Source organism: Mustela lutreola, chromosome 5, assembly GCF_030435805.1.
Source record: "Mustela lutreola isolate mMusLut2 chromosome 5, mMusLut2.pri, whole genome shotgun sequence".
In the NCBI taxonomy this organism is placed as follows: Eukaryota; Metazoa; Chordata; class Mammalia; order Carnivora; family Mustelidae; genus Mustela; species Mustela lutreola.
The window spans coordinates 103937543-103950418 of NC_081294.1; the positions used below are offsets into that span (position 1 = coordinate 103937543).

Genomic DNA, 12876 nt, shown 5'->3' on the forward strand with positions numbered 1-12876 from the left:
TTCCATAGACTTCAAATTTCTACCAGAGGCGTTGTGTTTTTGTATTCAGGGAAAAAAGCATTAAAAATAGTAAAATTTGGGGCACCTGGTTGGCTTAGTTGGTGCGATTCTTGATGTCGGGGTCAGGAGTTTGAGCCCCACTTTAGGTGTAGACCTTACTTTAAAAAAAAAAGAGAGGGCGCCTGGGTGGCTTGGTGGGTTGAGCCGCTGCCTTCGGCTCAGGTCATGATCTCGGGGTCCTGGGATCGAGTCCCGCATTGGGCTCTCTGCTCAGCAGGGAGCCTGCTTTCCTCTCTCTCTCTCTCTGCCTGCCTCTCCATCTACTTGTGATTTCTCTCTGTCAAATAAATAAATAAAATCTTTAAAAAAAAAGAGAGAGATAAAATAATAAAAATTAAATTGTCATAGACTTAAGTCTCTCATATCCTATGAGAGAAATTATGGTTTAAAAAAAGTTTATACTTTATGGGGCACCTGGGTGGCTCAGTGGGTTAAAGCCTCTGTCTTTGGCTCAGGTCATGATCCCAGGGTCCTGGGATCGAGCTCCACATCGGGCTCTTTGATCAGCGGGGAGCCTGCTTCCCCCTCTCTCTCTGCCTGCCTCTCTGCCTACTTGTAATCTCTGTCTGTGAAATAAATAAATAAAATCTTTTTAAAAAAGTGTTATACTTTATAATTACCTCATTCTTTTTTTTTTCTTTTTTTTTTAAGTTTCATGCAGAAATTTATTTTGACCATGACTTACAAAGTTACGTTCTTGTGGATCAAGGTAGTCAAAATGGTACAATTGTTAATGGAAAACAGATTCTTCAGGTGAGTGTGTATATATTTATTACTTGCACATAAGTCTTAAAGAATGAACTGAAATTTTTATTCTGAAGGCCATAGTTGTTAAACCTAAAATTTGGGTCAGATTACTATTCAAGCCCAAATGCATTACATGAAAGGGGATTCCCAGATAGGGCTGAAAAAAGTATATAGCAAGTGAATACTTAACTCTTTTTGAGTTTTATCTTCTAATTATGGACTTATGCCTTATTTTAGAAGTAAATGCATTTTAAAGCTCTTCAGAGTAAATGGTCTTACAGTAACTTAAAAGGCACTCCTTTTTTTGTATTTTTAAAAAAATTGTTTAAATGAAAGTGTTGCTAAATTGGATACTCCTTGAAGACAGGGCCTATGTCTATCCAGTTAGCTCTTGTATCACCAACATTTGACAAGATGCTTGGCACGTAACATATGGAAGAAAGTAAATGGAAGAGGGTGGGGAAGTCCTTAGTCTATAAGAATAAAGAGTGATACAAAACTGAATTATCAGAAAAGAAGAGGAAAAAAGGGAAATATACACCTAGCCCCTTAATATTTCATCTTTTTGACTGTGATGGTTATTCATTTTGGTAATAGATTGTTTGATGTTTGGGTTGGGTATTTCTCTAGGATTACGCATGGAGATGAGATTAGCAGGTTTTGATAATATAAAGAAGTTGCTCAGTTCAGGTATCTTCTCCACTAGTTGAACATTGTATCATCCTCAAGTTGTGGAAATGTGTGCTGTGTGTACATATGTGTGTCTGTCTCATTGAGAACCATCCTAAATATTTTTTTGTTCTAATCAGATATTACTTAGAGTAGACATAAAATAATTTTACATAACTCTCTTGGGTTTCTGTGTTGTAATTTTTTCCTTTAGCCTAAAACTAAATGTGACCCTTACGTCCTTGAGCATGGTGATGAAGTGAAAATTGGAGAGACCGTACTGTCTTTTCATATCCACCCTGGCAGTGATACCTGTGATGGCTGTGAACCAGGACAGGTTAGAGCTCACCTTCGTCTTGATAAGAAAGATGAATCTTTTGGTATGTGAAACATACTGTTATATGTAAGCATGATAACTTTTCTGTTGAATTCACTGGAGTATTCTAAAAAACTATAAAGTATCAGCTACCAGCTTCATATTTAATTGATGTAATACTGTATTGAGATACATTTATATTTTAGTGAATATTATCACATGAGACTAAGAAATGACATATATTTGAAATTTGAAACCTAAGCTATTCGATTATGATTTTAATAGATTTTTTAAGCTAGTAGATTGTGATTTTAGTTAATTTTTCTCTGCAACAATTTAGTTGTGCTATTATAGCATTAGGTTGCTTTCTGACCCATAAGGTAATTATTAGCTATTTTTGCTAATAAAGTTTAATAGGCTTTGGAAGCAGCATGGTAGTGATAGCTAAATGTCCTTCAAAAGGTTAATTGTGACTAGAGTGAATTGTAACTAGAGTAAATTGTAACTAGAGTGAAGATTGGTTTCCTTTTGACTTCTATTTATGGATATGAAAAAGTCATCCATAGTTAAACTCTGTCATATAATAATATAATAGGCTGAGGTATTAAGAGTTATTGATTGATATGTTTTCTTCCTCCATCCATCCATCCATCCATCCCTCCCTCCCTCTCTCCCTCCCTCCCTTTCTTTCTTTCTTTCTTTTTTTCTTTCTTTCTTTCTGATTTTACTTACTTGAGAGAGAGAGCAAGCTTGAGGGACAGAGGGAGAAGCAAACTCGCAGCTGAGCAGGGAGCCCAATGTCGTCTTGATCCCAGGACCTGGGGATCGTGACCTGAGTTGAAGGCAAATTCTTAACTGATTGGGCCACCCGGGCACCCCAATATGTTTGCTTTCCCTTAGGAAAGCAACAGAACTTCTGTTGCTCTATTATCTATCTATCTATATATACCATTATTTTCTATAACAACACTGTAAGAGGTTGTTATCTTACTTAAATCCACTCCTCAAAGGCTTTTAAATTTTGAATAAATACTTTGAACCAGTAAGAAGTATTTTTTTTTAAATCGTTTTCCCCCAAATACCAACTGTATGTGTCCATTATATATTTTTTTTCTGATTCTAGATGATGAAAATGAGTATGGTACTTTACACAGTAATGTGAGTCTTAGATTCGGTGACTTTTACTTGCCTATGTTCCTTTAGAAAATTAATAATATTTCTGCATTCCAAATTCCATTATAATAATCATATCGGAAAATTAAGATGTTTAGTGTTCTTTTTTTACCCATACAGTAGCATTCCTGTAGTCTTTGGGACTTGTTTTACTTTCCAAGTAGATTTAGTTACCAAAATGCTGAAAGGACATCACTGCAATCCAAGATTCTTTTATATTAATGTTTATTTGAACTTTTAGTTAAATGCAGATGGATAGTATTAATTTTTTATTATTAAATAACAATATTAATTTTGTGTAAAATCTATCAGACTTAGAATTTTTTCTTTTAAACCAAACTCAACTTTTTCCTTTTAGTTGGTCCAACACTAAGTAAGGAGGAAAAAGAGTTGGAAAGGAGAAAAGAATTAAAGAAAATACGAGTAAAATATGGTTTGCAGGTAAGGATGTTAAATACAGTTAACATTTATTAATTATGCATCTGGTTTTGAGTAAAAATGTTTTTAGATATACATAGTCCATTTTATATATAGAAATATGGCTGTTTGGAATGATGAATGATTTTAATTGGTTACTATTTACTTCAACAACTATTGAGGCTGGAGTATAAAAATGGTAATAATACCCAACATTCAAGTAGCCACTTCTGGTTTTTAAAAAACTTGGATTAAGATGGTGCCATTGAAGAACATTGTTGGAGTACTGGTACTGATCCCAAAACGTACTTTAAACCACAGTAATTAAGACAGTATAGTATTGGCATAAAGATGAATAAGTCAAGGGAACAGAATAATGAGTCGATAGAACAGATAATAGAATAATGAATAGATTCACAGACAGATACGTAGGTGTGTATGACGGGATATGTGTGTGTGTGTGTGATTTTCAACAAAGGTATGAAGGCACTTTGGTGGAGAAAGGAGGGTCTTTCCCAACAAACGCGCTGGAGCACTTGGACAGCGATACGCAAAAACAAACAAAATAACTTTGATCTTATAATGTATAAAAATGAACTCAAAATGGATCATAAATTAAAAATTAAAAAAAAAATAAAAAAATTTAAAAAAAAAATGGATCATAAATTTAAAACTTCAAAGTTTCTAGAGGCAAAGGTTTTTTTAAGATACCTAACACCAAAAGCGCAATCTATAGAAGGGTAAATTAATAAATTGTACTTCCTCCAAAACTTCCTGTTCATCCAAGGACACTATTAAAAGAATGAAAAGACATGAGGCCCCTGGGTGGCTCAGTTGGTTGAGAATCTAACTCTTGACCTCAGCTCAGGTCTTGATTTCAGGATGGTGAGTTCAAGCCATCACTGGGTTCCACATTGGGCGTGGGAACCTACTTTAAAAAAAGAGAATGAAAGATAAGCCACCCACTTGGAAAAATATTTACAAATCTTTAATCTGATAAAAATCATAGATCTTGGGGCGCTTGGGTGGCTCAGTCTTTAAGCATCTACCTTTAGCTCAGGTCATAATTCCAGGGTCCTGGGTCGAGCCCCACATCGGGCTCCCTGCTCAGGAGGATGCCTGCTTCTCCCTCCTCCACTCTCCCTGCTTGTGTTCCCTCTCTTGCTGTGTCTGTCAAATAAATACATAAAATATTTTAAAAAATAAAAAAAGAAAATCATAGATCTTATATCTGGAATATATAACAAAATCCCAAAACAATAAGAAAACAATTTGTGTTTATTTATTTATTCATTTTTTATTTTTCTAATTTTTATTTAAATTCTAGCTAACATACAGTGTAATATTGGTTTTAAGAATAAATTTAGTAATTAATCACTTAAGTATAACACCAGTAATCGTCATAACAAATGCCCTCCTTCATACCCATCACCCATTTAACCCATCCCCCCACCCATCTCCTTCCATCAACCCTCCCTCTGTTCTCTAGTGTTAGGAGTTTCTTATATTTTGCTTCTGTCTCTCTTTTTTTCCTTCCCATATAGTCATTTGTTTTTTCTTACATCCCACATACAATTGAAATCATATGATATTCATTTTTATCTGAGTGACTGACTTCGCTTAGCATAATGCACTCTCATTCCATCCATGTCCTTGCAAATGACGAGATTTCATTCTTTTTAGTGGCTAAGTAATATTCCATTGTATACACACACACACACACACACACACACACACCACACACACACACACCACCTCTTCTTTATCCATTAATTGGTTGATGGATACCTGGGCTCTTTCCATAGTTTGGCTATTGTTGCTAACGCTGCTATAAACATTGGGTGCATGTGCCCCTTTGAATCTGTATTTTTTTTATCCTTTGGGATACATAGCCTACTAGTGTATTGCTGGATCGTAGGGTAGTTCTATTTTTAACTTTTCGGGAAATCTCCATACTTTTTTCCAGAGTGCCTGCACCAGTTTGAATTCCCACTAACGGTGTAAGAGGGTTTCCCTTTTCTCCACATCCTCGCAGACATCTTTTGTTCCCTGTGTTAATTTTAGCTGTTCTGACAGGTTGTGAGGTGGTATCTTGTTTTGATTTGTATTTGCCTGATGATGAGTGATGTTGAGCATCTTTTCATGTGCCTGTCAGCCATCTGGATGTTTTCTTTGGAAAAATGTCTATTCATGTCTTCTGCCTGTTAATAAGAAAATAATTTACAAATGGGCAAAAGAGAGGCACCTGGGTGGCTCAACTGGTTAAGCGGCTGCCTTTTTCTCCTATCATAATCCCAGGGTCCTGGGATTGAGCCCTGCCTTGGGCTCCCTGCTCAGTAGGCAGCCTGCTTCTTCCTCTCCAACTGCCCCTCTCCCCTGCTCATTCTTGCCCTCTCTGTCTTTCTCTCAAATAAATAAGTAAAACCTTTAAATTTTAAAAAATGAGCAAAAAGGGGATGCCTGGGTGGCTCAGTTGGTTAAGTGTCTGCCTTCAACTCAGGTTATGATTGCAGGATCCTGGGATTGGGCCCCACATTAGACTCCCTGCTCCTCAGAGAGTCTATTTCTCCTTCTCCCTCTACCCCCCCACCTGTTTGTGCTTGCTCGCTCTCTCTCCCTCCCTCTCAGATAAGTAAAATGTTAAAGAGGTATTGAGAGTGAGGGAGAGAGAACAAGCAGGGAGGAGGGGCAGAGGGAGAGAGAGGGAAGCAGATTTCCTGCCGAGCAGAGAGCCCAATGTGGGGCTGGATCCCAGGACGCTGGGATCATGACCTGAGCCGAAGGCAGATGCTTAACTGACTAAGGCATCCAGGTGCCCCAATTAAAAAAAAAAATCTAAAAAAATAAATAAATAAAAGTGAGCAGAAGATTTAAATAGACACTTCACCAGTGCAGATGTACAGATGGCAGCTAAACACATGAAAAGATGTCTAGTATTGCTGGGAAGTTGCAAATTAAAACCAAGTAAAAAGACTGTCCATGTCAAATGTTGGTAGGCACATGGAGAAGCTGGAATTCTCATATAGTGCTTGTGAGAATATAAAGTGGTGCAGTTGCTTTGGAAAATAGTAGTTTTCTTGGGGCACCTGGGTGGCTCAGTGGGTGAGCCTCTGCCTTCAGCTCGGGTCATGATCTCAGGGTCCTGGGATCGAGTTCCACATCGGACTCTGCTTGGCAGTGAGCCTGCTTCCCCTTCTCCCTTTCTGCCTGCCTCTCTGTCTGTTTGTGATCTCTATCAAATAAATAAATAAAATCTTTAAAAAGAAAAGAAAAGAAAATAGTAGTTTCTCTGAAGGTTAAATGTATGCCTACCATGTGATTCACCATTCTACTCCCAAGAGAAATGAAAGCATATGTTCATACAAAGACTTAGAAACAAATGTTTATGATGGTTTTTTCTTTCTTTTGAAAATCTTTTTTAAAAATTTTTATTTTTTTTTACCAAAGTATAGTTGACATATAGTTGACATGTTTTACCATGTTTTACCAACATAGAGTTGACAACATATAGTTGTCAGTTTCACATGGAAAACATAATGACTTGACAGTTCTGTGCATTACAGGATAATTACCACAGTAAATGGAGTTACCATCTGTCACCATATAATGTTACCAAAATATTATTAATTATTTTCTCTATGCTGTACTTTTTACCTCCCTAACTTACTTATTTTATGACTGGAAATTTGTATCTCTAAACCCCTTCACCTATTTTGCCTACCCCCACCTCCCCATTTCCCCCCCTCCCCTCTGGCAACCACCAGCTTATACTGTATTCTAGTTCTCTGTTGCTAGTTTTTGTTTGTTTTTTAGGTTCTATATATAAGTGATGTTATGTTGCATTTGTCATTCTCTTGACTTAATTTCACTTAGCATATTAACTTCCATCCATGTTATTCCAAAACACAAGATGTCATTTTTAATGGTTGACTAATATACCTGTGTGTGTGTGTGTACACGTCTGTGTACACATCTTTTTTTTCTTTTTTTAAGATTTTATTTATTTATTTGACAGACAGAAATCACAAGTAGGCAGAGAGGCAGGCAGAAAGAGGAGGAGGAGAAGCAGGCTCCCTGCTGAGCAGAGAGCCTGATGCGGAGCTCGATCCCAGGACTCTGGGATCATGACCTGAGCCGAAGGCAGAGGCTTTAACGTACTGAGCCACCCAGGCACCCCTGTACATCACATCTTCACCCATTCATCTCTTGGTGAACTCTAGGGCTGCTTCCATATCACAGCTATTGTAAATAATGCTGCAATAAACATAGGGGTGCTTGTATCTTTTCATATTAGTCTTTTCATTTTCTTTGGGCAGATATACAGTAGTGGAATTCCTGGATCCTATGGTATTTCCATTTTTAATTTTTTGAGGAACCTCCATCCTGTTTTCCATAGTAGTTGCACCAATTTACATTCCGATCAACAGTGCGTGAGGATTCCTTTTTCTCCACATTCTCACCAATACTTCTATTTCTTGTCTTTTGCATACTACCCATTCTCATCCGTGCGAAGTGGTATTTCATTGTGGTATTAGCAGCTTTTTCTCTAGTAACCAGAAATAGGAAAAAACTCATGTTATCTATCATGAATGGATAAACAAATTATGGTATATCTATATGGTCAAATACTCTTTAGCAATAAAAAAATGAGCTGATGATACAGGCTGCAGTATGGGATAAATCCTAAAATAATTATGCTGAAATAAAGAAGCCAGACAACATGAGTATATGTGCTATATACATCCATTTATATAAAATTCTAAAGAGAGCAAACTAGCATATCATGACAGAAAGATTAGTGGTTGCCTGGATACAAGAGAGGCAAGGAAGGCTCTCTAGGGGTGGATTACAAAGAAGGTTGAGGATACTTTTAAGGGAGATAGATTTATTTATTATCTTGATCATGGTGATGGTTTCAAAGGTATATACAAATTTCAGACGTATCTAATTGTATCTTTTATGTGTAACATATTAATTATGTATTGTTAATTATCACAATAACATTTTTACTTATTTTTTTAAAAGATATTATTTATTTATTTGACAGAGAGAGATCACAAGTAGGCAGAGAGGCAGGCAGAGAGAGAGAGAGAGAGAGGAGGAAGCAGGCTCCCTGCCAAGCAGAAAGCCTGATGTGGGGCTCGATCCCAGGACCCTGAGATCATGACCCAAGCCGAAGGCAGAAGCTTAACCCACTGAGCCATCCAGGCACCCCGACAGTAACATTTTCAAGAAAACATTTTTTAAAAAGTAGATGAGGAAGGTAATTAGTATTCCATTTACATTTGAGGACCTAAGCTAAGGGTCACTCAGCTGCTAAGTGGCAGAATTAGCTATGGAATCTAGGTTGTTTTTTTTTTTTTTTATTTTGTTTTTATTTAAGTAATCTTTACACCAAACGTGAGACTTGACCTCATGACCCCCAGATCAAGAGTTGCGTGCTTCTCTGACCAAGCCAGCTGCATGCCCCTGGAATCTAGGGCTTAAGTGCATTTGTCCAGTGGTTTTTAAACTTCATGAATTTGTGGGAAAAAATGCTGCCAGAATAACCTATTTTTCTGCCAGAATAACATATTTTTCTGTAGAATTGTGTTTTTTGTTGTTAACTTTCACACTAGGAAAAATCATAATAGAAAAAATATTGAGGGGCTAATTTGGAAGGAAAATAGAAGATAATAAGGAGAGGATAAAATGTTTTCTCAAAAGTTTTAACTCTCTTATCTTCTGAGGGGAAACCCATTAGGGTTGGTGGTTCTATATTTTTCTTCTCCCTTTAAAATCAAAATTAAGTAAAAATTTCTGTGGTACTTACCCTGAATTTTATTAACATTCCCTAGCATCTTTCAGGGATTTATATAAAGATCAACAAGTCAGAAGAAAGGGAAAGAAAGAAGCCTTGAAGCCACAAGCGAAATTGACTACCTCTTCTTTTGTGCCACTGCTATGTCTTATGCATACTCTTATTGTCGAACCAGTCAGACAATAGCATACTGAAAACAGATGTGTCTGCCTTCTGGGATTACAAAGTTCTTTGCATACCACACCTTTTATTCAGTAAATATTTCTTGAGTGGCTGACTAATCATATAAATGGAGCTATATCAAAGCAAAAATCTATTTTAATTACCATGGCAAAAGAGTACCTGCTCTTTTCCACTTTTTAAACACTTTCTACCTTTTTCCCTCCTGAGGGATAACACCTAACTATTTTAGGTCTGTTGGAACTTTCAGTCCCTTAGAGAAAAGAAGTCATCAATGTTTTGCCAAACCCAGGAGTTTTACATATTTCTTTGAAAACTGGCAGTTCATGAGAATATGCGTACACAATACTAACTCAAAATGTACTATATATTCACTTACGATTACATACTACAATTTATATGTGATTTATATTATCTTCTATATGCAGTTTATGTTCTACAACTTGAAGTAATATAAACCTTTCAAAGGAGATAGAATGAAAATAGCATACTCTAACATAATTGTTTTAATTTATGTCATAGCCTGTTTTAATTTGTTGTTTTAATAGAGACTACATTGAACCATATTTACCAAGTAAAGTAAATACACAGTTCATTTTTATGTATCAGTTTGTTTTCTTCAATGAATATTTCATGTTTATAAAGAATACAGACTATGAAGATGAAAAGGCATTGAAGAATCCAAAATACAAAGATAGAGCTGGAAAACGGAGGGAGCAGATTGGAAGTGAAGGGACTTTCCAAAGAGATGATGCTCCTGCATCTGTTCATTCGTGAGTACTAAGTTTTAATTTCTCAAAACATTCTTTGTACTGTAATCACATTCATAGAGTAGTGTGACTTATAGGACGATATATACTGGTAATTAGTCTTTAAAGGAATGGTTCTTTTTTTTTTAGATTTTATTTATTTATTTGAAAGACAGAAATCACAAGTAGGCAGAGAGGCAGGCAGAGAGAGAGAGGAGGAAGCAGGCTCCCCGCTGAGCAGAGAGCCCGATGTGGGGCTCAATTCCAGAACCCTGGGATCATGACCCGAGCCGAAGGCAGAGGCTTTAACCCACTGAGCCACCCAGGTTGCCCCTAAAGGAATGGTTCTTTTTTTTTTTTAAAGATTTTATTTATTTATTTGACAGAGATCACAAGTAGGCAGAGAGGCAGGCAGAGAGAGAGAGAGAGAGGGAAGCGGGCTCTCTAGCAGAGAGCCTGATGTGGGACTCGATCCCAGGACCCTGAGATCATGACCTGAGCCGAAGGCAGTGGCTTAATCCACTGAGCCACCCAGGCACCCCAGGAATGGTTCTTAACAAGATGGAAATACTGTCTCTATTTACATTTTCTTTTAATATTAGAATTCCATTCCATAGAAGATTACTTAGCATATATGAGAGTACAAATACTTAAACAGACATATATACACATACCTAACATTCTAGCCATGCCCTTGAGTGAACTTTTTTTTTAGAGAGCCTTGAATCTGGTGGAGTGGGGAAAGGATGGGCAGAGGGAGAGGGAGATGGAGAATCTCAAGGAAGCTCCAAGCCCATTGCAGATCCCAATGCAGGGCTTAAGCTCATGACCCAAGCCAAAATCAAGAGCTGGACATTTAATTGACTGGGCCATCAGGGGCCCCTGAGTGAACATATTTTTTATATACTAGATATTTTAAAGTTTGGACTAGTAAGAAATTAGTATGAACTGTGTTTTGGGGGGGTATTTTTTATAATTATTTTAATACTCACCTACTTTTGTTCTTGTTGACTCTGAAATACTATTTTTCTTACTTATTTTTCTTTGGTTCATTTTTTTTCTTTTGGTAAAGTAGCACTGATAACATGAAAAATGTGATTTTTGTGGCCTATATGATATGGCCATATTTCTGCATTTGGTCATATACTAGCATTTTTTTTTCCAGAATACGAATTCGGGGTTTAATTAGAATTTAAATCTTTTGTGTAAGACTGACAACTAACCATAAACTTTGATTAAATGTATTTTATTAATTCTAAAATATACTACTTGGATAGAGTTTTAGTTACATATATATGACAGCAGTGTTTTCTTAATGGTACATAAAATAGCAGTGCATCTTGCATCCATCAGCCTTGATGAAATACAGCATTATGAATTAGATATATAAACAACATGATGATTTTTTTAAGTTTAATATTTTTTATATAATTGCTGGAAAATACGAAGATAGCATTAGAGTTAAATTAGAAGGCAGAAATAAAAAATGAAATACATTGGTCTGACATTGCTTGGTTTACTGTTATTGAGCTAATTTAACATATTTTGTAGAACTGAAAATATAGTGTGATGGAACATAAAATTAAAATATCCTTAAACTAGCAGAACATAAAATCATAGAACAAAATGCAAATAGTGAATGAGAGTTTTGTTTAATTTTACTTTTATTTTTCTATTGGTGTATAATTTATATACATAAAAATATACAAATGTAAGTATCACTATCAGTAACATATTTTAAGATTACACATTGTAGAATATACATTTCTTGGTCAAGAAATAGAAAATGATCAGTAATCCCCAGAAACCTGCCTCTCCTAATGCCCTCTTTTCATCACTAATTCCTGTTTCCTCCCTTAAGACAACCACTTTCCTGACTTCCAGTAGGAACAGATTCATTTCACTTGTTTTTGAATTTTTAAATATACGGGATAATTCGGTATTAATTTGTGTCTGAATTCTTTTTGTCCAACATTACTTTGTTAGGTATATTTTATTTTCAGTGCTGCATAATATTCTCTTGCATATTCATGTAACATTTTACCATTGATAGACATCTGGATTATTTCCAACTTAGAGTTACTAGATTTGTGACAGAAACATTGCTTTTTCTTTTTTTTTTTTTTTAAAGATTTTATTTATTTATTTGGGAGAGAGAGGATGATAGAGAGAGAGCATGAGGAGCAAGGTCAGCGGAAGAAGCAGACTCCCTGCCGAGCAGGGAGCCTGATGTGGGGCTCAATCCCAGGACTCCAGGATCACGACCTGAGCTGAAGGCAGTCACTTAACCAACCGAGCCACCCAGGTGCCCACAGGAGAAACATTCTCATACATGGGTTTTTTTTGTGTGTGCACCAGAATGTTTTTCTTTTAAGTAGTATATATAAGAGAATTTATTTAACTGTATTAGGTAGGCCAAACAGTTTTTCTATAGTATTTGTACCCCTTACTTTTAATTTATTAGTTTATTATAAATATGACCTACATGGCCTTTTCAAAATCAACTATCTTCTTAATTTCCTTTAAAGTGAGATTACTGATAGCAACAAAGGTCGGAAGATGTTGGAGAAGATGGGTTGGAAAAAAGGAGAGGGCCTAGGGAAGGATGGTGGAGGAATGAAAATTCCGGTAAGATGAGTGTTTTCTTTCATTCTTTATTCGTACAGCAGATGTATTTACTGTGTACTTGCTTTGTACCTTAGTGCCAGTAATATAGTATCAAGCACAAATAGACATATTACTGTCTTTGTGGCATTCATAGTTAC

The 12876-nt window shown here is 36.2% G+C and overlaps 1 protein-coding gene across 16 annotated transcripts in view; it reads left to right on the forward strand.

Moving 5' to 3' along the window:
- The window catches only part of AGGF1 (angiogenic factor with G-patch and FHA domains 1), a 133063-nt gene that overhangs the window by 22766 nt on the left and 97421 nt on the right, over positions 1-12876 (forward strand). For 12 of the 16 annotated variants that reach the window (XR_009354023.1, XR_009354021.1, XR_009354026.1 and 9 more), the window contains exons 9-13: positions 712-813; positions 1691-1856; positions 3324-3406; positions 10008-10135; positions 12640-12739. Coding sequence is in view for 4 of the 16 variants with exons in the window: in XM_059175286.1 (XP_059031269.1) it covers positions 712-813; positions 1691-1856; positions 3324-3406; positions 10008-10135; positions 12640-12739 (579 nt within the window). In the remaining 12 variants the exon portion in view is untranslated. The remainder of the gene's footprint in view (positions 1-711; positions 814-1690; positions 1857-3323; positions 3407-10007; positions 10136-12639; positions 12740-12876) is intronic. The other 4 variants (XR_009354031.1, XR_009354032.1, XM_059175288.1 and 1 more) reach the window with 1 other exon arrangement.